The sequence below is a fragment of the Schistocerca piceifrons genome, chromosome 3, assembly GCF_021461385.2.
Source record: "Schistocerca piceifrons isolate TAMUIC-IGC-003096 chromosome 3, iqSchPice1.1, whole genome shotgun sequence".
NCBI lineage: Eukaryota > Metazoa > Arthropoda > Insecta > Orthoptera > Acrididae > Schistocerca > Schistocerca piceifrons.
The window spans coordinates 852,055,531-852,080,087 of NC_060140.1; the positions used below are offsets into that span (position 1 = coordinate 852,055,531).

The following is a 24,557-nucleotide window of genomic DNA, read 5'->3' on the forward strand; positions in this document are numbered from 1 at the left end:
TCTAAAGAAACAGTCACCTCAAGAAAGTTTAAGACTTACAGTTATGACACTCCGGCTAGAATTTTTACGATCCAAGTAAACATAGACCAGGATGAGAGGGGAAACAGCAAGCTTCTTTGTCAAAAATGCCACCGCTTTCTGCCAGTCAAATGTGAGTTCATCCCAGTCATCATGTGCCATGGGCCACCCTCCAAGTTCCTCCAACATCTTGCTTAGCAGTTCGAGGCCATCAGCTTCCACAGTGTCTGTGAAATATCTTCAGTTCATAATTTAAAAAATCGATTAACAGTAATATTAAATAGCACTTTTTAACATATAAGGCTAAAAACGCACCAAATAGTAGAGAAAGGAAGGACAGACAAATTCAGGGTGTGTGGGGAGGGGGCTGCACGAGCTATGGTATGTATGTATGTCTACGTATACTCTACAGCTCAAACCAGGATTCACCCAAAAGGGTGGCAAAGATTTCAGTGACATGAAATAAGGGAAAGACGACCACTCATCCAGATAGGATCGCTGTACGGTGCGCAGAAATTCATAATAGAAAACAGTTGACACTAGCTTTCTAGCTTGTGCTCTTTTTCAGATAAGAGTACACACAATCACACACATGACCACACAGACACCCAAACACATGCGCTCGTGTGGCAGCAGGCATATATGTTTGTATATGTGTACTCTAACTAGAAAAAGAACAAGACCTCAAAAGCTAGTGTTAACTGTTTTCTATTACATGTTTGTGTGTGTGCCATGCACAAATCCTTCATAGGTAACTGGTTGCCTTTCTCTTATTTTATAAATTTTTCCATCCATGAATTTCCATTATAGTTTTCAATCATGCTTTTGACAACTCAACACATATACATCTACATACATACTCCGCAAGCCACTGTATGAAGCATGGCGAAGGGTATCTTGTACCACTACTAGTCATTTCTGTTATATCCTAGCCAGTAATGCCAACTGAGCCCGCTGCCAAAAGGTTGGCAGCATCAAAGTCCGGATGCCGTCCGCATAAGCAGCGCCAGCGATACAGGAAATCGCCGCAAGTCTGCGCGCGCCACCGCTGGCTTCTGGCTTCTTAAGCGCTGGAGTCACGAGCGCTAGGAGTTCTGTATTCGCCGCTCAGTTGTATACTCGCCACCGAATTGTGTACTTGCTGGTCAGTTGTGTGTTCATCGCAGCAGAGTTGTTGTTTGTCGTCAGCCGACGCTGACCTAGCCGCTCCGACTCGAACTAGACAGATCTCTGTAGACACGGAGTTCACTACTGTGTTTCTGTATCTTTATTAATAAAGATAAGTACCGACTTTTATTTAATCAGAGTGTTTGGGTTTTCATCTTTCTGTTCACTGTTCCTGCGGACCGGTCGGCCCGCTATTAAAAGTGTGGCGGTGACCTCGTAAGCCGTTTCTACCGCGAATTGTTTGTCGCTACGAACACCGCCACAAAACTGGCGATGAGGTCTTCCGAACTCGTGTGCAGGGCTGGTTCAACTTGTTCTTGTTATACTAATTATAGAGATAAAATTTTGGGGGCTGGTTTAATTTGTGTTTACTATGTCTGCCGAATTACAACAGTTGATCTTGTTACAGAGTCAGCAAATACAAAGTCTGGTGGAAGCAATCGCCAAACAAGCGGCTAATCCTCCAACACAAAAGGAACAAGCACAGGCAGCACCACATTTCCGTGCTTTTGATGCATCCAGAGAAGAATGGCGAGAATATTTCGCGCAGTTGCAGGCGCACATGACAGTCCACAAAATCACAGGTACTGAGCGGCAGCTTTATTTAATTTCCACTGCAGGCGTGGAAATCTATCAACTACTTTGTAAGTTGTTCCCGGAATCCCAGCCAGAAGCTTTAGACTATGACGTTGTTGTTAACAAGCTTGCTGAGTATTTCGAGTCGCGAGTTCATGTGGCAGCAGCCAGATTCAAGTTCTTCAGATTAAAGAAACTGCCACATCAATCTAATAAACAGTGGTTAACAGATTTACGGGGCCTCACCCGTCAGTGCCGATTTAATTGTGTGTGTGTGGAGCTTCCTACAGTGATGTCATGTTACGAGACGCTATTACTCAAAACATTGCGGATTCTCGTATTCGTGCTGCTATCTTAAAGTTGCCTGACCCGTCATTAGAGACTGTGATGAACATCATTGAAGCCCAAGATACTTTTGACTATGCTGAGTGTGAGTTAGATCAGCCATGTATTTCTCAAATTGCCTGTGCTAAGCAAGTTATGTCACGCCCGCGGCCCCACCGGCAGAGTCAGACTGTAAACACTAGCCGGCCGCGTCATGTTAAACACATTCGTCAGCCGCGTGTGCAAACTGATAGAGTTAAGCCTTGCCCTAAGTGTGTTCTTGCTCATCCTCGTGAACGTTGCCCGTTAAGAAACGCGGTTTGTCACTTTTGTCAAAGGAAAGGACACATCCAGACTGTTTGTTTGCGTAAACGCAAGAACAATTCTAGTGCTGCCCAGCCCATGGATATTCATGTTCTTCAAAGCCAGCCCGCCCAGAAGGTCGCGTTTAAAGACTCTTCCACGGTTCGTGTGGGCAATAAACTTGTTCGCAATAAGCCACCCACCCAGCCCTCTGCTATGCAACCCAAGCGTAATTCAAACGCTGTAAAAAGTAAGGTACAGACTGCAAGTGAAGCGGGAGTTGTTGTTCCACCTGCCCAACCCACGAGTTGTCGTAAGCAGCGAACACGCGCTAAACGCACTGATTTTGTGTCTTCCGCCTCCACTGCACCGATCCAGAGACAGTGTAATAAACTATTTGTGAAGCTACGCATCCAGGATAAGACCTTCAATTTTCAATTAGACACTGGTGCGTCTGTGACTCTCATAAATAGTGCTACGTATGCGGCTATCGGCCGCCCTAAACTTTCAGCGGCAAAACATTCTTTGGCTACTTATAGTGGAGAACAAATTCCTGTGTTAGGTGTATGTAGCGTGCCAGCCACATTCCGTGGCAATACAAAAACAGTTTCATTCACAGTGCTCCGCGCTACAGACAGTGTAAACATTTTCGGATTAGACTGTTTTGACTTGTTTGGCCTGTCTATCCAAGACAATGTGTTGCAAATTAATTCTGTTGTTGTTCCGCAAGACAGCATAACTGATTTGTGTAAACGATACAGTGACATATTTAAAGACGAACTAGGTTGTGCTGCGAACTTTGCCGCTCATATTACGTTAAAAGATAATGCTCAGCCTCGATTTTGTCGTGCTCGTCCAGTGCCTCACGCCCTCCGGGCACCTGTAGAAGATGAACTTCGTCGTTGGCAAAACAACGGTGTTATTCAACCCGTTTCAGTGAGCCAGTGGGCTTCTCCCTTAGTTATTATAAAGAAACCGTCTGGCAAGTTACGTTTGTGTGCTGATTTTAAGTCGACAGTTAATCCTCAGACTGTCATTGATTCTTTTCCTTTGCCTAGACCGGACGAGCTGATGGATAAGTTAGGGGAAGCTCGTTTCTTTTCCAAAATTGATCTCCATGAAGCATATTTGCAATTGCCCCTCGACGAGCAATCACAACTGTATTTTGTCATAAACACGTCGTTGGGGTTGTTCCGTTTTCTGCATTTGCCTTTTGGTTGTGCGTCAGCTCCAGCTGTTTTTCAGCGTTTTTTGTCACAACTTCTGGCTAATGTGCCATCGTGTTGCAACTATTTAGACGATATTGTTGTGTCCGGTCGGACGTCTGCTGAACATTTCCATAATTTGGAGTGTTTGTTTAAAGTGTTGTCTCAGGCAGGCCTACGTTGCAACATCGATAAATGTTCATTTTTCCTTACGGAGATGGAGTATCTGGGACATGTTATTAATGCTCAAGGCATTCATCCCTCCCAGTCACATTTAGCAGCTATTCGTGATTTGCCCGCCCCTCGCAATCTGCATGAATTGCAAGCAGTTCTTGGCAAATTGACGTATTATATTAGGTTTATACCTAATGCATCACAGATTGCTGCACCGTTGCATCGTCTCCGCCGTAAGAATGTTCCGTTTGTGTGGTCAGCTGATTGCCAATCAGCATTTCAGCAGCTTAAAGAGGCTTTATTGAATGATCGTTGTCTGGTCCATTACGACCCTAACAAGCCTCTGGTGTTAGCTTGTGATGCCTCTTCTTACAACCTCGGTGCTGTGTTGTCTCACCGCGTCGGTAACACCGAACGTCCTATTGCGTTCGCATCTAAATTGCTAAACAAAGCTCAGTGTAATTATAGCCAATTGGACAAGGAAGCATTGGCTATTGTGTTCGGTGTCACAAAATTCCATCACTACCTCTATGGTAGACCATTCTATTTAGTAACAGATCACAAGCCCCTGACGTCACTGTTTCATCCGTCTAAACCAGTTCCTCAGCGGACATCTCAGAGACTACAACGTTGGGCTCTTTTGTTATCACAATACCAGTATGAGATACTGTATTGCCCTACAGCTCAGCATGCAAATGCTGACGCGCTTTCTAGATTGCCGATTGCTGCGGATGATGTCTTCGATTCCTCTGACGACTCTTGCCATCAGATTGACGCCGATGAGCATCAATCCCTCCGGGATTTTCCGATTGATTATTGTCAGGTGGCACGTGAGACAGCTACGGATCCTCATCTGAGTTTACTATTACGTTTTGTTCAACGTGGTTGGCCGTCCAAGGCAAAGGACATATCGGATCCTGTGGTTCGTCGCTATTATCCGCAACGTCATCTGTTGTCTTTTTCGCACGGAGTTTTGCTGTTACGCACCGAGAATGACCAGCTTCGTGTAGTGGTTCCCCAAGTGCTCCAATCCAAGGTCCTCAACTTGTTGCATCAAGGTCATTGGGGAGTGGTCCGCACCAAGCAGCTTGTCCGCCGTCATTGTACATGGATCGGCATTGATAAGCAGATTACGCAGATGTCTACAGATTGTTCGACGTGTGCCGAACACCAAGCTGCTCCGCCTCAACGCTATTTTGAGTGGGCACGCCCTGCCAGTCCCTGGCAGCGAGTACATATTGATTTCGCTGGTCCATATTGGAATTCTCGTTGGCTCATCGTGATAGATGCATTTAGTAATTTTCCGTTTGTTGCGCCCATGCAGTCTACAACGTCTGCACAAACTATACAGGCGCTGACTTCAATTTTTTGTATTGAGGGTCTTCCAGAAGTTTTAGTGTCTGACAATGGTTCACAATTTACCTCAGCTGAATTTGAAAGTTTTTGCTCTGCCAATGGCATTCGCCATGTTCTTACTCCGCCGTTCCACCCTCAATCGAATGGTGCAGCGGAACGTTTTGTACGCACATTCAAGGATCATGTGGACCGCCTTCGTGCTACGCACTCTCGTCAGCAGGCCCTCATCACGTTCCTGTCGTCGTACCGGACCACGCCACGCGACGGCCCTTCGCCTGCGGAGCTTCTCCACGGCCGTCGTCATCGCACCCTACTGCGGTTGTTGCACCCCCCGGATTGACCCGCCGCTTCTGAGCATCGCACGCGTTTTCAGCGCAACGACGCCGTTTTTTTCAGAGTTTATCACGGTCGCCGTCGTTGGGAACGTGGTACCGTGATAAGTGTCCAGGGTCGCGGTTTTTATACTGTTCAAGGTGCTACTGGGGTGCACAGGAGGCATCAGAACCAGTTACGCCGCGCTGGCCGCCCGGATTCTGCCGCTCGTTCTTTGTCCACAGATTTGGTCCGCGGCGGGTTCCAGCCGCGCCTTCCGACTTCGCTGCCGCCCCCAGGGCAGCAGCAGCAGCAGCCGTCGCCGCTATCACGCCGACAGCCTGTCCCGTTGATGCCTCCCGTGCAGCTTCATCCGGGAGCGCCCCAGGTAGTCGCTCCAGCGCCTGCGGTCCCTCTTCAGTCGCCACCGCCTTCGGAGCTGATGGACGTCGACCCCTCAGCCGGGCCGCCTTCCCAAGCGGTGGCTGTGCAGCCTGTCCTGCAGCCGCTTTCCTTGGGCACCCCCAAGGAGTCTGACACCGCAGCGCCTTGTCCGGCGCCCACTCAGCAGCCATCGACGCAGCGTCAGGAGACGCTGCCTCTCTTCGTGGGTCCCGACGCCCCGTCGCGTCCCGTACCAGAAGCTGCGCCCATGGTCACAGGCGTGCATCCTGACCTCGGTTTTCAGTCGGTGTTTCCCGAGGCCCCGCGCAGCCAATGCTGGGGTGCGGACCGGGGACTGCCACCGACAACAGTCTCCGCCCCGGTCTCGTCCGCTACGCCTGCGGCCAGACCCCTCACCCGCCGTCGACGCTCGCCACGTCATTATTCAACGACGGTGCGGCGATTTGGGGGGGAGGAGTGTTATATCCTAGCCAGTAATGCCAACCGAGCCCGCTGCCAAAAGGTTGGCAGCATCAAAGTCCGCATAAGCAGCGCCAGCGATATAGGAAATCGCCGCAAGTCTGTGCGCGCCACCGCTGGCTTCTGGCTTCTTAAGCGCTGGAGTCGCGAGCGCTAGGAGTTCTGTATTCGCCGCTCAGTTGTATACTCGCCACCGAATTGTGTACTTGCTAGTCAGTTGTGTGTTCATCGCAGCAGAGTTGTTGTTTGTCGTCAGCCGACGCTGACCTAGCCGCTCCGACTCGAACTAGACAGATCTCTGTAGACACGGAGTTCACTACTGTGTTTCTGTATCTTTATTAATAAAGATAAGTACCGACTTTTATTTAATCAGAGTGTTTGGGTTTTCATCTTTCTGTTCACTGTTCCTGCGGACCGGTCGGCCCGCTATTAAAAGTGTGGCGGTGACTTCGTAAGCCGTTTCTACCGCAAATTGTTTGTCGCTACGAACACCGCCACAAAAATTTCCTTTCCTGACCCATTCGCAAATAGATAGAGCAAGGGAAAAATGACTGTCTATGTGTCTCTGCATGTTCCCTAATTTCTCTTAGCTTGTCTCCATGATTTTTTTTTTTTTTTTTCCCCAACCAGGTCAAGATCCCAAACACCTGAGCAGTACTGAAGAATGTGTCACATTAGTGTCCTATATGCAGTCACCTTTATAAGTGAGCCATAATTCCCAGTAAACTGAAGTCTATGATTCACCTTCCCTACTGCTGTCCTTACATGATGTGACTGTGACAAGCAGCACACCACTACTATATTTTAACTAAAGTTCAGTTATTGAGACATAAGTGTTGTGATCAAGACTGAACTTTAGTTAAAATATAATACTCTATCGATCACTCTTTCCAAAAATGTTTACCAAAATTGTACACCACTACTATATTTGAATGCCACAGGATTGTAGTTCCCAGTTATCTGCATTAACTTACATTGTTCTATATTTAGAGCAAACCTCTACTATTTGGTGAGTTGTTATCTTAACTCCTTAAATTATTTACATTCCACTAGGACTTTCATCATATTTATAACTTCACATTTTGTATCAATAGAAAAATTCAAACTGTAAAATTATAAGAAGACAGAATGGCTGGTGAATGCTTACCTTCAGGAGGAAAAATTTCAAGTACTTGGCCACAGAACTGCTTAAAAAAAATATCTAAGTCATACATTCTTTTCTTCAGGTGTGAATGAACGATGTGTCAGAACAGAGGGGAAAGTCCACTCAGATTCCAGGTTGAGGAGACTCATCTGATGTGAAGATGAGGGGAGACATTGTGCTTGTCCCAGCCAAGAGATGTTAGAAACACAGAGAGCAAAGTAGTGAATTAATGAGAAGTTGGATGATTAGTACACTCAAGAGCCAGGAGAAAGAGAGAGGTAACAAGTAATAGAGGAATAATTGAGTACAATAATAAAGAAATAGTTAGAAAATGTGTGTGTGTGTGGGGGGGGGGGGGCTGTTTGTTGCAGAGGTTAGGTCTAAGAGTGTGGAGGGATGCAATGATATGCTGAAGAGCAGCAGGAAAACTATTATTGGTTGGGAGGATCCAAATGGCTCATATAGTGTAGCAGGCACTGAGGTCCATTGAGTCATGCTGCAGGGCTTGTTCAGCAACTGGGTGTTGGGTGCCACAAGGCAGACTGTTCTTCTGTGTCCATTTATGCCCTCAGCCACTTTAGTGGTGCTCATTCCTGTATAAAATTCCATGTAATGAACAGGTTATATGGTAAACAAAATGTCTTACTCAGTTTTTAGGATCTTCCAGTGGTGGTGCTAGAGTATGCCTAAATGGTAATAAGTGCTGTATGGGGCAGGTTTTATGATGAGAACAGTTGTATGCGTAAAGACCTTGGGGAGTGGGGATAATGCTATTGGAAGATCACTTCCTCAATACATGTATTAGACAGCCATTCTGCTGCCTCGTATTTCTACAGTTTATAGAAATGCTTGAAGTATACTTATCATAGAAATTACATAGAGGTACCCTATGTATTAAACATAAGAATATTACCCAAATCCATGCAAGATTTATAAAACTTCTTGGCAGAATTCACTGGAGGTGGATCATTTTGGTCCTCAGGAGATTCTAAAATTCCTATTTAAAAAAGGCAGGAAGATAGTACACTGATTAACATAATTATCAGAAACAGGACACAAAAATATGAATCAGATCATTAAACATATTCAAGTTGTTTGTTTTTTTGCTTTTTCTTTTTTTTTCGTGTCAGCAAATGAGTTTTTGTACCATACCTTTGAGTTGTAGGTCCAACTTCTCTGTCACTACATCAAACTGATTCATGTGGGACTCAGTTGGAGGTACAGGATGCTTTTTGACCCAGCCACCACAAGCAAATTCATAGAAATCTTCACAAGGATTGACATTAATATCAATTGTATCCAATAACACAGATGCTGTAAGTAAAACAAAGTCATTTTAACTAAACACTATGCCAATATGATATAGAGGTCAATGTGGTGGATCATGCATATACGTGAAGGAGGGAATTATGTATAAAATTAGAAATGACATCATGGCATTAAGTGAGGATAAACACATAGAAATATCAGCTTTAGAGATAAAAAACCTAGATGTAATCCAAAGACTAACTGTACTATGTATTTATCATGCTCCCAGTGGTGACATGGACACATACACTACAAAGTTAACCCGAGCATTAGATATGGTCTCCAAACGCAAAATCATCATTTGTGGAGATCTGAAAATTAACATGATGAACCCAGATATGTCGTGCAATAGTTTTCTGAACATTAATTAACACTGCCACTAGGATAACCAGACATTCAGCATTACGTACTGACCATATGCTAACGGACATAGAGAAAGATAGGTGTGACATTGTCATAGATGACCTTGGCATCTCAGACCATTCCAGGCAGTTATTAAAATTAGGCATAGAATTAGATAATAACACTAAAATACACAACTACAGTAGGGTTTTCTCTAAGTCAAAAAGAGCTCTATTTGCCTCAATAGTTAACAGTGAAACATGGGATGAAGTGTACAGAGAAACTACTATAAATGGGAAGTTTTCCAAGTTTATGTCAATATTTAAATTCAGCTTTGAAGTAGTGTGTTCTAACATGCAACAATAACAGCTGGGCAACCAATGGGATAAGGAAATCCTCTGAAACCCTCAAGCACCTTAGCTCAATATAAAAAAAAAAATACTGGAACGGTTCAGTATTTCATAACTATTATTATACATACAGAAAGACCTATAGAAAAGTGCTGTTAGTGACTAAAAGGTACCAAAATGACAAATTTATAGAAAAAGCTAATATTAACATCAAAGCAGCATGGAAAATCACCAAACAAGAAACTAATAGGAAAAAAATTAAAGCCAATAAACATTCAATTTCAACACAATGATACCAAAATAAATGACCCCAAAAAATTAGCAAACTTTGCCAGTCAGTATTTCAGCAACATAGCAAACAAACTACAACAGAAGTTCATCAAAACAAAGCATTTACAAACGCTGAACAAAATACCACACACACAACGATGCAACGACCAACCACATCAGAAGTAGTACACAATGTTGTGAGTAACTTAAAATGTAAAAATTAAGCACGTGTCGATGAAGTACCTGTGTGCTTACTGAAGGACTCCATAGACGACATCAAAGACCTTTTAGTGCACATAATCAATGAATCCTTCTCCACAGGCTGCTTCCCAGACATACCGAAGCATGCAAAAATCCTACCTATATATAAGAAAGGTGGCCCAGAAATCATAGAAAATTACAGACGAATCTCATTATTGTCATACTTTTCAGAAGTCATATAGACCATAACAAAAAACAGGCTCATGGGGTACTTAACAAAGTTCAATCTTCTGAGTAAAGAGCAACTTGGTTTCCAGGCTGGCAAAAGCATAAATTCAGCGGAAGCTCACTTCTAAAATGTTATCCTCAAAGCACTAGAGAAAGGAGACCACATAACAGTGTTCTTCCGTGATTTGACCAAAGCATTTCACACAGTAGACCACACAATTTTGCTAAACAAACTAAATGCACTAACATGGGGTTTCATTCATACCTGCAAAACAGGGTCCAACAGGTGGAGATCACTCAAACTAACTCCAATCATACCTTTTCATATCTTTCAAACCCAGAATACATCAATATAGGAGTCCCCCAAGGAAGTGTGCTGGGCCGAATCCTCTTTTTAATATACATCAACAATTTTGCATAAAGAGTCAAACATGGCGAATCAGTACTGTTTGCAGATGACAGTAACTTCTTAATCAAAGCTGAGCCACCAAGTGTACTCAATGGAAAAGCTGAAGAAACACTAGAGCATGTATGCCAGTGGATAGAGGCTAATAAATTAACCCTAAATGTAAAAAAATCACCAGTATTAATTTCCACTTAAACAGAAAACCAAACAGTACCGAGCTAAAATTTACTGATGAGCACATAGAATGTAACCATCAACAAAATTTTTAGGAATGCATGTTGACTCTCAACTAAATTGGACCAAGCACACTGCAGTACTTGGAAAGCAAATAGCTTCAGCATGCTATGCACTTAGGATAATAAATTCAGCGTATAGTAGCTCTGTACTAGAACTGCATATTTTGCGGATGTCCACTCTATAATCAGTTATGGCATATCCTTCTGGGGATCAACAGAGCAGAACAGACAAACAAGTTGCAAAAAAGTACCGTATGAATCATAAAGAAAAGTAGCAATAGATCCCACTGCATGGAGTTATTCAAATCTTAGGGTATATTGACAGTTCTGTGTGAATATATTTTGCAGACAGTAACATATATAAAAAAACACATTGACCAGTTCCCAATAAACAGTTCCATACATGCACATGAAACCAGACACAGACAACACTTACACCTCTATAGGAAAAACAAATGAAAAACTCAAAATAGCATGTTATATAATGGAATTAAATTCTACAACAATCTTCCACAAGGGATCAAAGACATAAGCAAAATAGATAACTTCAGGAAATCACTAAAGAAATATCCCTTGTCAAAGTGTTTTCATACTGTCAAGGATTACTTAGAATGATGTAAATATATAGTTATATGTAAAAATTATCAACTGTGTTATTAAGTGGTTTAACAATGTATCTTTATGTTAGAATATTCATGAATTCCAATTGTGATAATTATAAATTTGTGTACCTGCTGTATATACTTATGTTGACAACATCCATACAATCCTGATTGTTTTTTTTCTGTTTAAAACAAAAAATAAAGAGAAGGATAGTTGTATATCTATTGCACTATTTCCCTTGATCTGCATAAAGATATGTGGTTGCAGATTTTAATGCTGGTTTGCCTCAAAATAGTTAACACTAATTCAAATAAATTATGTGTATGTTGGAGAGGTTGATATGTGTCAGCAATAATTACCTGCTTGTTTACATTCTTCTGTTAAACACACCTTATTTCCTTGTGTCAGTCCATTTAGTTCTGTTGCTGACACTAAAAAATAAAGTATTTTGTAATATTAGGTGTTGTAAAATTTTGCATGTTTGATGTATAAAGTACACTTAACTCATTTCTATTTAAAACAATGTATAATTACCTTTTGGATGTAACAAAAAGTACTGCAGATCAGCAGAGATAGCGAGTGATGGCGAGGTTATACATGTAATGAATACCGTTATTTGCAGGATATTTTTCTTACTGGAATAAAATTTAAAAATCAGTAGTTGAAGTCACTCATTTTTAAACACTTTGTTTCACTTAAGTATGCACTACACAAACAAAGACCACTCACAGTGATGTACACATTTAGCCCCATAAGGCACAATGTCACACTGGTACATTTCTAACACAATGACATACTGAATAGCATCTTGTATTTACTATTTTGTTATCAGAATGTTTATTTAAAGGATCAAAGAACTTCTATTATTATATTCACTCAAAGATGATTTATTATGGTAAGAACTATTTGTCTTTGATTTATTGATGCAACCAGTGGTCGCATGTGTTCACAGATATCTACAAATTAATATATATATCATATATTCGCTGGAAAGACACCAGTAATAATAATAATAATTTTGCTAACACAACTTTGTATGAAAAAGTTAACACTAGGAGAAAATCCAGTGTTACTGTTTTATGTGCATTTAACGACAATATGTATTACATACCCACAGATTCCAGTTATTCAGGTTTTTTAAACTTTTCTTGCTCTTCAAAAATTAATTGTGGAACTTAAAAATTATATTTAATATTCCGTACTATTACAAAAACTGTGATACTATAAATAATATGCTTAAATTAAGAAACAGAATCCATATTTGAGAATTAAATTAATTGATTAGGAGTGACAGTTACACTCTAAAGTCAGACTGATAATATGCCATACTCTACATAGCACTTTAGTTGCTACAGAAAAAAATCAAATCACCGAGAAGAATATAGTTTTTTTGGTTAACACATATTTAACCATTTTGGAAAAAAAGTGTACCAGACTCCATCAGAATAGAATGTTTTGACAAATAAAATGCAGAATTTGGACTATTATTGTTCCAAAGTAATTAGTTTGGTACAGAACTGATGTTCACAACAAAAAATAAAAACAAGGAAAGTTTTTTCTTTTCTCTCCTCACCTCAAACTACTGAAGAAAATCTATCTACCATACTCACATCTGCCCTTCATTGTGCAGTTTCTTATGCACACAATTACAGTGATATTAGTTCGGCTGCTCAGTATGTAAGCACGGGACTAGAAATGTGAATATTTTGAATTTAACCCATAGGTCATTTTCGGATTTTTTTCTGGAAATTAAATTGATTTTCAACATTGAAATATCAGAGAAAGGCCAAATTTTATCATAGTTCAGAAAACATGTTAAACTACTGGTGTCCCCATTTCTCAATGGTTAATCAGTATGAAAGGTTAAAGGGAGCAAGTCCAGAAAAACACAATATTATTCAACTTAATATTTGGGAACATGGAAGTAATAGTTGACTGTTCCTTCTCAAAGACACAGACTGTACCAAAGGATGAGCTTTCCAGCATATGTGGTATTTTCTTACATCAAATGTCATAGAAAAAAATTATAATAATAGCAAAAAATATATATTTACATCAAATGATAAAGAGAGGTGTTAAATTATTTTCATAGTTACTAATATAAGAATATAAAAATAAATGACTGCATATTTACAATCATAATCCTATACTGAATTTGTGGCTGAGCTAGCCCCTCCTCTAACTATAATCTATCATACAATGGAAAATCCAGGATGGAATGTAACAATATTATGGAAAGGAAAGTTATAATGTATCATAGATCCATTGAACAAAAAACTGTGCCCAGTTCTTGGAAAAAAGCACAGGTCACACCTATCTACAATAAGGGTGGTAGAAGCGGTCCACAAAACTACCATCCAATATCTGCAACAGTAATTTGTTGTAGGATCTTAGAACATATTCCAAGCTCAGACATAATGAGGTATCTTGAACTGAATGACCTCCTCAATGCCAGCCACAGAGTAGTTTTCTCACATGACATACTGAAAGCTTTGGATCAAGGCAATCAGGTAGAAGCAGTATTTTTTGATTCCCAAAAACCATTTGACTCAGTACCACCTCTATATTTATTGCCAAAACTTCAATCAAATTGGGTATCATGTGAAATTTGTGACTGTATTGAAGAATTTTTGGCAGGGAGGATGCAGCATGTTATCTTGGATGGAGAGTCATCGTCAGACGTAGATGTAACTTTGGGTGTACCCAGGGAAGCGTGCCATTCATATTGTATATTAATGCCTTTGCAGACAATATTAACAGTAACATCAGCCTTTTTTTAGATGATGCAGTTATCTATAATGAATTACTATGTGAAAGATGCTGCATAAATATTCAGCCAGATCTTGATAAGATTTCAAAGTGGTGCAAAGGTTGGCAATGTTCTTTAAATGTTTAGAAATGTAAAATTGTCCACTTCACAAAATGAAAAAACATAGTATCCTATGACTATAATATCAGTGAGTCACTGTTGGAATTGGTAAACTCGTACAAATACCTGGCTGTAACACTCTGTAGAGATATGAAATGGAATGATCACACAGGTTCTGTTGTGGGTAAAGCAGGTGGTAGATTTCGCTTTATTGGTAGAATACTGGGGAAGTGCAATCAATCTAAAATGGAGATTGCTTACAAATCACTCGTGCAACCCATCCTAGAATACTGCTCAAGTGTATGGAACCCACAGCAAATAGGACTAATAGGGGATATTGAACATACACAGAGAAGGGCAGCGTGAATAGTCACAAATTTGTTTAAGCTGTGGGATAGAGTCACAGAGACAATGAAGTAACTGAAATGAAAGATTCTTGAAGATAGCCTTAAATATTCTGAGAAAGTCTGTTAAAAAAGTTTTAAGAACCGGCTTTCAATGGTGGCTCTAGGAATATACTACAATTGCTTGTGTACCACTCACATAAGGATCATGAGAATAAGATTAAAATAATTACTGTATGCACAGAGGTATTCAAACAATCATCCTTATGCTCTCCATATGTGAGTGGAACAGGAAGAAACCCTAAAAGCAGGTACAATCTGACATACCCTCGGCCATGCACCTCATGGTAGTTTGCAGAGTATGGATGTACATCTAGATGTCTGGAGTTTTTAGAGTGATTACAACAAAGTAAGTGGACATATTCCTCACCGTGTGACTGAGTGGATTCGTATTGGGGAGGATGACAGTTCAAATCTGCATCAGGCCATCCAGATTTAGGTTTCCTGTGATTTCCCTAAATTGCTACAGGCAAATACCAGGATCGTTCCTGTGAAAGGGCATAGGTGATTTCCTTCCCACTGTCAAAGTCTGATCTTGTGCTCCATCTCTATTGATCTCATTCTCGATAGGGCATTATACCCCAATTTTCATTCCTTTTTTTCTTACTGTGTGAAGAAAAATTCAATGCAGTAAGGCATCCCTTGTAAACTTGGAGCTGAAAAGTATTGTGGAATAAAACACACTTATGAGTTGAGGTATGGATGGAAAGATAGTGATGAAAAACAATTGATGTTAGGAGCAAACAGTCGGTTTCCAGGGTCATGGTTGGTGATAGTCTTGGTGACATCCAAGTCCACATTTTGTTAAACAGATTAAAATAGATTTCTGCAAAACCTTCTAAAGGGAATTAAATATACAACAAATTATTTTCCCTGTTCTTTATGTTGTGAGAAATCATTCCTCTTCCCATAACCTCAAATATACACATGCATACATAAACAGGTATTTATGAAGCAAAATATCATGAATAAGAAAATGGCACAGAGTTGTCATCAGTTGACACAGTTAATTAGTTGTTTAGAATCAAGTTGTGTGTTAAATTAATGTAATAGTTAATTATCATGTGAAATATTTTACTTCATAATTTCAGTATGAAAAGCATACATTTCTATATATAATATAAAGAAGGCAGTGAGTGGCAGATAGGCACACTGAACAATAGCTGCTGGAGCAATGGAATCACATTCTCTACCAGGGTATCAGCTACCTCTTGCCATGCCCTGAAATGAGAAATATCTTCCCCACACTTTCCACAGTTGTATTCCACCATCTGCCCAACCTGTGAAATATCCTTGTCCACTCCTATTCCATACCTGTTCCCAATCCCTTGCCCTGTGACCCATATCCCTGAAATGACCTAGATGTGAGACTTATCCCATACATCCTCCTGCTACTACCTAATTGAGTCCTGTTGCAGTTATCTCCTACCCCATCAAAGGCAGGGCTGCCTGTGAAAGCGGCAATGTGATCTACAAATTTAATTGCAGCCACTGTACTACATTCTAGATGGGTGTGACCACTAACAAACTGTCTGGCCACATGAATGGCCACCTCTAAATTATGCCCAAGAGACAGCTGGACCACCCAGTTACTGAGTTCAGCATGCTGTACTTGACTTCAACAAGCCTATGTCATCTGGATTCTCCCCACCAATGCTATTTTTTCTGAATTGCACAGTGGGAACTCTCCCTGCCACATATCCTTCATTCCTGTAACCCTCTGGTCTCAATCTTCACTAGTCCCTGTTCTCCCTCTGCCTATTGCAATCCCTGCTCAGTAATGCAATAAGATGTATTCAGTTGTAATTATTACTTCATACTGCATGATTTAATCCACTGAGCAACAGCATTTCAGTGTCAGAATAACTAATAAAATGGAAACAAACAAAGAAATCACTGTACGTGAAATAGCTGATAAAATTTTAAAACTGACAGTATAGAGCACAACTTTCAGATCATCACTACCAGGAATTTACTATAGTAGATTGTTGGAGGAGCAGAAGATTAGTGTTTAATGCCCCATCAAGAATGAGGTCATTAGAGATGGAGCACAAGCTTGGATTAAAGATGGATAGAGCAGGAAAGCAGCCATGCTCTTTCAAAGGAACCATCCTGACATTTGCCTTAAGTGATTTAGGGAAATCATGTAAACCTAAATCAGAATGGCCGGACACAAGTTTGAGTCGTCGTCCTCCTGACTGCGAGTCCAGTGTGCTAACCATTGCGCCATCCCACTCAGTTAGTAGATTAGCAATTGATGCATTTTTATACTTACATATAAGCCATTCCCCCAGCCAATGCAATCTTCTCCAACAATGGAAGATAATAATTATGGAGAAATGTATGAAAAACTGGCAAGACTAAAAATATCTAAAACTGAGAGATATTCATGTACATTATACTGGGTGGAGAACATTCGAGTTTGTCTGTTTAGGCATTCATGTAACATAGGCTGACTGGATGAGAAGAATGTACAATTATACCTTCCACATTATTGAATAAATTAACAGTTAAAGTCCAAAGCTGTAATGCCCAGGCTATTGTATCTTGCTGTCGAGGTAAGTTTAAAAACAGATACTGATTGCACTTTCACGATTTAATATCTCTTTTCCATCATTAGCATGTGGTGCTGTGACATTAATAAAAGATAGCAGAGCAGCACCAGATTTTTGTAACAAAGTTCTCATCATTATTTATGGATAAATTTGATCAGAAGGAAATGTTAAACCATCCAGAATTAAATAATGCATTCTGTCTCTCAAGAAATATTCAATCCAGTGACAAACATATCAACAACAATAATCAATTTTTGAAAATATAATGTAATTGGATAGATAAAAAAAACTGGTCATCTAGCAGTGGCAAGAGAAAATAATAATAATAATAATAATATAAAGTTACTGAAATCTGCAAGCCTTGGGAGCCAGGAGCTCTTTCTTCTGGCAGAAGGTTTGAAGCAGAAAGAAGGGGGTGAAGAAAAAGGACTAGTGAGGTGTAGGAAATGAAGAGAGTTTGGAGAAGTCGCCCAGAACCCCAGGCCAGGGGAAAATATACCGGATGGGATGAGAAGCATACCATCTGGGGTGTCTCCTGTGACCAGGGCTTGTGGGAAACTTTTTCGGACTCTCCCAGTTTCCTAAATGTCACCAGTTAACCTCCTTCACCCCTCTTCCTTGCCCTTCAACCCTTTTGCCAGAAGAAGAAGCCACTGGCTCTGAAAGCTTGAGGACTTCAGTAGCTTTATATGTGTGTTCTCTTGCCGCCACTAGATGAGTAATTTTTTTTAATCTATCCCAGGTTTGATTTTCTAAATGAAAATAAGGTCCTCAGTAAATATCAGTGTAATGTCAAATCAAAAGTTTTAAGGAAGTCTAGAAATACTAACTCCAAATGGTTATCTGTATCCACGGGTCTTTAGATATCATGTTTAAAGAGTGTAATATTGGCTTCACCTGATATGCAAAATGTTTTCAGAATCCATTCTGTTTTCTGCTAAGATGCAGAGAGGTCATTTGATTCAACCACAATTTGCGTGTTTGATATGTAACAAAAATGTAAATTTCTGGATGGAAAAATACATAAAATGAGGGAAAGACAATGACTTACCTATAGAGAACTGGTGTGTGCACACAGAAACACATAATGGAAAACAGTAAACACTAGCTTTCAGGCTCTTGCTCTTTTTCTAGTAAGAGTACACACTTTCAAACGCTCATAGTTGGTCTCGTAGCTATCACAAGTGTGTGCATTTGGATGTCTGAGTAGCTGCATATGTGATTGTGTCCACTCTTACTAGAAATAGAGCAAGAGCTTGAAAGCAAGTGTTCACTCAGGGTTGCCACAAGTTTCCCCAAGTGAAATCCCCTGATATTTTCCCAATTTCCAGATACACTTTAGCATTTTCCCTGTCAAATTTTGAGATTGATTGATTAATTGAGAGGCTTTATGGGGCCAAATGTTGAGACCGTAAGTCCTGCAATTCCAGAGTTACTCACAGAAGAAATAGGGTCAGCTAAAAGTGGATGGATCCAGTCAGGGGAGTCAAACTATAAAACAAGGAAGTTAAAACACACATAGTAAAAGGCATAAAAAGTTAGGCTAAATCTAAAAATGGGAAAAAAGAGTGATCTTTCCACAGGGGAGTGGTCACGGGGCCCCAGACTGAGAAAATGTGAAGAGAGGCCCCAACCACAACCACCCTGCCTCTGCTCCAGGAGTAATGCAAAACCTTATATACGGAAATAACCACTTTCATAGAGGAAACTGAGGACCAGTTCAACCATCCATGAACTGTCTGCTAATATTAAAATTAAGGAAGACTACATTTAGCACGAAGGGAACATACTACCATTATGTGAGATATTGTCAGTCTGGCTCCACAACCGTACTGTGGTGGTGGTTCATTACACAGGACAAAATTGGTGAGCCTGGTATGACCAATGCATAGACGGCATAAAACAATGGACTCCTTCCAAGAGGAGCGGAAGGAAGAGCACCAAAGTGCAACAGTGGACTCCTTCCAAGAGGAGTGGAAGGAAGAACACCAAAGCGCAGCAGTCTCCTTGATTGTGTGGAGTTTATTACTGAGAGCAACAGCTCACCAGATGTCATATTTGTAGGGGGGGAGGGGGGGGGGGAGGGGGCGGGGAATATCTGTTTCTGTGAGATGACTGTTAATGGAACTCGTGTGAATGGCACCACCAATAGCCAGACGCACCCCACAATGGTGAGGAGGATCAAGTATTTTCAGACTGGAAGGAGCCACTGAGCCATAAACTTGACTTCCATAATCTAGTCTGGACAAGACCATAGCACTGTACAGACGGAGAAGAGTAGCAGGGTCTGCACCCCAAGATGTGTGGGCCAGAAGACAGAGAGCATTAAGCTTCTGCATGCATGTAGTCTTCAGGTGGTGAATATGGGGCCACATCAGCCTTTCATAAGAAAAAAAGAACCAAGAAATGGGGCTGTGCTGTAACATCTAGGAGCTGGTCACCTAAACCAAGTTTTGGATCAGGGCGTAGTGTGAATTGATGACAAAAATGCATAACCCACTTTTGCAGGGAGAAAACTGGAAGCCATGGAAGATAGCGCACTCAGAGGTCTGTTGGATGGCACCTTGAGCTGGCAGTCAGCAGACGCTACCGAGTGGGAGCTGCACCAGATGCAAAAATTGTCGACATCAACGCCGGGGTAACTGAGGTTACAAGCCCATTGATCACTATGAGGAAGAACGTGACACTTAATAGAGAACCCTGTGAGATACAATTCTCCTGAATCTGAGGGGTGCTGAGTGAAGTGCCAACTGAAATCCGGAAAAGCTGGTGGGATAAAAAAATTGTGAATAAAACTCGGAAGGGGGCCGCGAAAGCCTCAGTCATGGAGGGTAACTAAATGCGTTGGCACCAAGCCATGTCGTATGCCTTATGTAGGTCAAAGAAGACCGTGACAAGGCGTCAACAGTTAGTAATAGTCAGTCAGATTGCAGATTCAAATCTGAGTAAATGGTCAGTTGGAGATCATCCTTCCCGGAAGTCACACTGCTACAGGTACAAAAGTCCCTGAGATTCTAGTGCCCAACATAATTGGAAGCTAATCATCATCTCAAGCAGTTTACAAAGTACATTCATGATGCTAATTGGGCAGTAGGTGTCAATAGACATTGGGTTCCTCCCAGGCTTAAGGATGGGGGTAACTATACTGTCTCACCACTGTGAGGGGAAGGCATCTGCGAGCCAAATGTGGTTGAAGACCCCAAGTAGATATTGCCTCTGGTAATGTCCAAGTGTTGGATGATCTGGTTGTGGATGGAATCTGGGCCTGGGGCTGTCTGATGTGAAGAGGTAAGAGCCTGCAAGAATTCCCATTCAGTAAACAGATCACTATAGGGTTCAGCTTGGCGAGGAAGGGAACGGAAAAAGGCCTGTTCAACTTCATGTTTCTGCCAGAGAAAGGTGGCAGGATAGGAAGAGAATACCAATGCTGTTACGAAGTGTTTCACGAGGTACTCTGCAAGGATCAATGGATCAGTAGACAGAACACCTTCGAAGATAAGTCCCTGAACAGTTGACTGTCACTGGTGGCCCAGAAGGCTACAGAGCTTGGACCAAACCTGCGAAGAAGAGCCATACATTCCCAGGGAGGAAAAATAGCACTCCCAGCATTTCTTTTTACTCTGCTCAATAAGGTAACAAGCCTTAGCATGGAGAGACTTAAAAGCAAGGAGGTTGGTCTGTGAAGGATGTTGATTAAATCGTTGCAGTGTCCACTGGCGGTACTGTATAGTGACTGCTATGTCCTTGGTCCACCATGGTACTGGTTGACGATGAGAGGGATCTGTGGATAAGGGGACAGCAGTGCCAGCAGCATGAAGAATAGTGGCAGAAATACCCTGCATGATCGCATCAATGCAGTTCGAGAGAGAAGTGTCAAAGTGCACAGCAGACATGTATAAAGACCAATTGGCCGTGCTGAATGCCCAACATGAGGGCCTGTCTGCCTGGCAGAGGCAAGGGAATGACAGAATCACCGAAAAGTGGTCACTGTCACAAAGATCATCACGGAATGACCAATGTAGAAAAGCCATGAGAGCAGCGGAAGAGGTTGTGAGTTCGAGAGCAGCAAAGATTCCATGAGCGGCACTGAAGTGCATAGGGGAACTGTCACTGAGGAGACACAAATCAAAGTCTATAGTAAGCTGGTCAAGTAGAAGGCCCTACCCAGCAAAGTGGCACTCCCCCCACAGGGATAGTGCATATTGAAGTCCCCAAGGAGGAGACACGGGAGCAGGAGTTGCTGTATTAAGGTAGACAGTTCAATATAAGGAAGCAGCCTACCTAGAGGGAGGTAGCCTATTAAATGGTGATAGTCACAGTCATCTGCATTCTAACTGCTATCAATTCCTCATCTTTCTTAATGACTCAACTTCACCAAACTTGTCCTCAGTATGTTCCACAAAGAAAAGTCTTACTGTAAGTTCTGGCACAGACTAGGAACTGTGGAAAGGGTCTCGCACCAAGCCGGCACATCTGGCTCTCCTCCAAGGGTGTATCCAAAGGGGGTAAGGCTAGAAAGGCAGAAGCAGGAACTGAGACAGAACTACATTAAGGAAGAGCTTCAGTAGAGCGGCCAGAGAGTTTTACGTGTTTCATGTGCCAAATGTCTGGCCTGGAACCACCCACTCCAAACAGAGGCTCGCCTTGTGGGCAGGACAGTCGTTGGCGGGAGTTCCAATGACCCGGAAAGATGGACAACCACTCCAAGGCTTGCACATGTCATTCACAGCACAGGTACCAGCAGTGTGATTCCTGAGGTATCGGGTCTCAGCCAGATGGGTACATAACAGCCCCATCACACAGACTGGCTTCCGAGCTGGTGACCTAGCAAGGAGGTGAAGAGGCTTTGGCATGGAGAGACGGAAAGGGGGAAAAGGGAGAGGAAGAGGAGGAGGAAGGGGAGAGGAATTGACACAAAAGATGCTAGGGAGGAAGTTCTTCCCCACCTGGCTCACACCACAGATTTCAAATTTAGTGATGGAGGTCAAAAGCCTGCGGGGACCAAAAAGGAAAGGCCAAAAAGGAGGAAGAAAAGCAACCAACCAAAACTGCAAGATGAAGCAAAGTCATGAGGATACCAGGCCGACAAAAAGAAGAAGGAAAAGGAAGGAGGACAGGGAAGGAGAAGGAAGGGGAGGGGAAAGCAGCCCAGAAGGCTGCAATAGCCCCCCATGTGCGCCACACTCGTACCCACCAAAGAGCTGTTGGCCCCCTGGGGGACAAATTTTGAGATCTCAAGGGTAAGTAAATACATAAGCTGACAAAACAAATGCAAGGTCTTCTGTATTTCTAAACATGTGAGCAAAATTCTTAAGTAATAACATCAACATCTTTTGCAATGAGCTGTTTTTAGGTGGAGAAAGCAAGTCAGATGTTATACATGTTTCATTAAGATCACAGATGTTATTTTATTTCAATAAAATGAACCACATTTGGTGACAAAAATAAGTATTTCATTGGAATCGCAAGACAGATTTAAAATATCTTCACTGATTTCAGAAATATTGTCAGAAAAAAAACAGGCCTCTTGAAAGAAGTGTATAAGGCAGGGAAGAGTTGGGTAAACCAACACTATAGGTGACTGCCAATAAAATGTTGGTTCTACTATGTTTGATATTGTCGGTTATTGCCCACTGTGTTACGTCTATTATATTACACATATTGTGTGGTTTTTCTTCCACAAAATATGTGAGTATATAGTGTACAAACTGTCAGTGACTGCCACTATTTTCTTCCTCCTAGCAACCATACTTTCCAATATATAAACTACTTTCAAAGTGCCAAAATGTACTAGAATAAATAAAATGTCTATAACACGCCACACTGAACAATGTTCTTGCGGTGAGACAGTTGCAATTCCTGAAATCCATTGCCCGTGGCCTCTGACCTGCCAAGAAGCATAGCAGCCCTGAGTCCATGGATAAACCATGAAAATCTGCCACATTACGCAACACAGAAACAGACCTGGCCTGCTGACAGATCAGTGAGACTAGATCTGATGAGCAGGGCCTGCACATTAGTGGGAAATGATGGACTTCAGATTGGCAGGCCTGATCTGTTAGAGATACCCACAGAAATGGCCTGTGGTTTTGGCTCTTCATGGAAGTCCACTGGTGCCGCCAGCTATTTACATGTCACAGACACAATGTTGATGAAACGAGACTGCAGTGATCAATCCATGCAACAGATAACTTGCCGTGAATACTCTGGAAATCAAAACTAATGAGGATAGGTACCAACTCACTATACAGATGATCACTGAACTTCAAACAGACACATAGAAAAGACAGTCACACTCTCACTACTAAGTTTTTTGGCATAGCCTTTGTCAGAACATGAGAGCGCACACACATTCACACAATCATTCAGACACAACACATGCACACATGACCACTGCCTCTGGCCACTGCATGAACAGTCTCTGAGAATCAGATCCAAATAAACCTTTCCTCAAGCCACCCTGCCTCTTGTCGGCAGCTGGTAGGCTAGCAGCAAGAAGTGGTGGCAGCACTGACTGAAAGCTGAGGGGAGTGGCAGAAAGGGAAGAAGCAAAAAGAATGAGGGAGTAGGGAAGTGGTTCACCTACTCAGCTGCACCCATCCAGCGATGATGCATGACATCTAAGAAAACAAACCATTTCATCTACTGAAACAAAAACTAGATTTTTGCAGTGTTTTTTTTTTTTTCAGATTTCCCTGATATCTCCCCGACATGTTTGAAATTCCATGATTTCCCCAATTGCCAACTTGTGGCAACCCTGTAACTGTTTTCTGTTAAGTGTTTCTGTGCACCACGCACCAGTCCTCTAGAGGTTGTGTGTATAAATTACTATTAACTGTTAATAACTGAATTTCATTTAAATAAATGAGACTTCAGTGTTTGGCCATTTTTTATTTATTCAAACATATTAACAGTTTGGGCTGACTTGATAGGACTATCCCTGACCTATCTTTGTAAATGTTCAATGAATCAAGGTGAAATTGGTGATCTAATTTGGTAATATGAAGTAATAACACTCACCAGAAGAAGTAGAAATTAGCAAGGATCTTCTATATCAGAGTGAAATCTAAAAGATAATAATGACGCATTTTTCCAAACAGAAATTAACTGCCTGTCAGTTAGTTTGTGGAAAGGATTCACTACAGTGGAAACCACATATCACCTCATAAAGGAAATAATGGCAAGAACAAGTTTTATGTTGTTATTTTAAGCTGTAGGCCAAAGCTTTTGATTGCAAAGAGCATAAAATTAAACTGGGGAAACCAAAATCTTACTGTATCAATAGCTCCATATTGCAAAAATAAAGACTTACCTTCTTAACAGAAGCAGCCACATTGATAAA

General features: G+C 41.6%; 1 protein-coding gene across 1 annotated transcript in view; it reads right to left on the reverse strand.

The window, feature by feature from the left end:
- The window catches only part of LOC124789361 (neprilysin-4-like), a 145,733-nt gene that overhangs the window by 107,295 nt on the left and 13,881 nt on the right, over window positions 1-24,557 (reverse strand). Inside the window, exons 2-6 of the mRNA XM_047256687.1 lie at window positions 11,922-12,022; window positions 11,747-11,818; window positions 8,596-8,757; window positions 8,357-8,440; window positions 40-245 (exon numbers count right to left, since the gene is read on the reverse strand). Coding sequence (XP_047112643.1) covers window positions 40-245; window positions 8,357-8,440; window positions 8,596-8,757; window positions 11,747-11,818; window positions 11,922-12,022 — 625 coding nt within the window. The remainder of the gene's footprint in view (window positions 1-39; window positions 246-8,356; window positions 8,441-8,595; window positions 8,758-11,746; window positions 11,819-11,921; window positions 12,023-24,557) is intronic.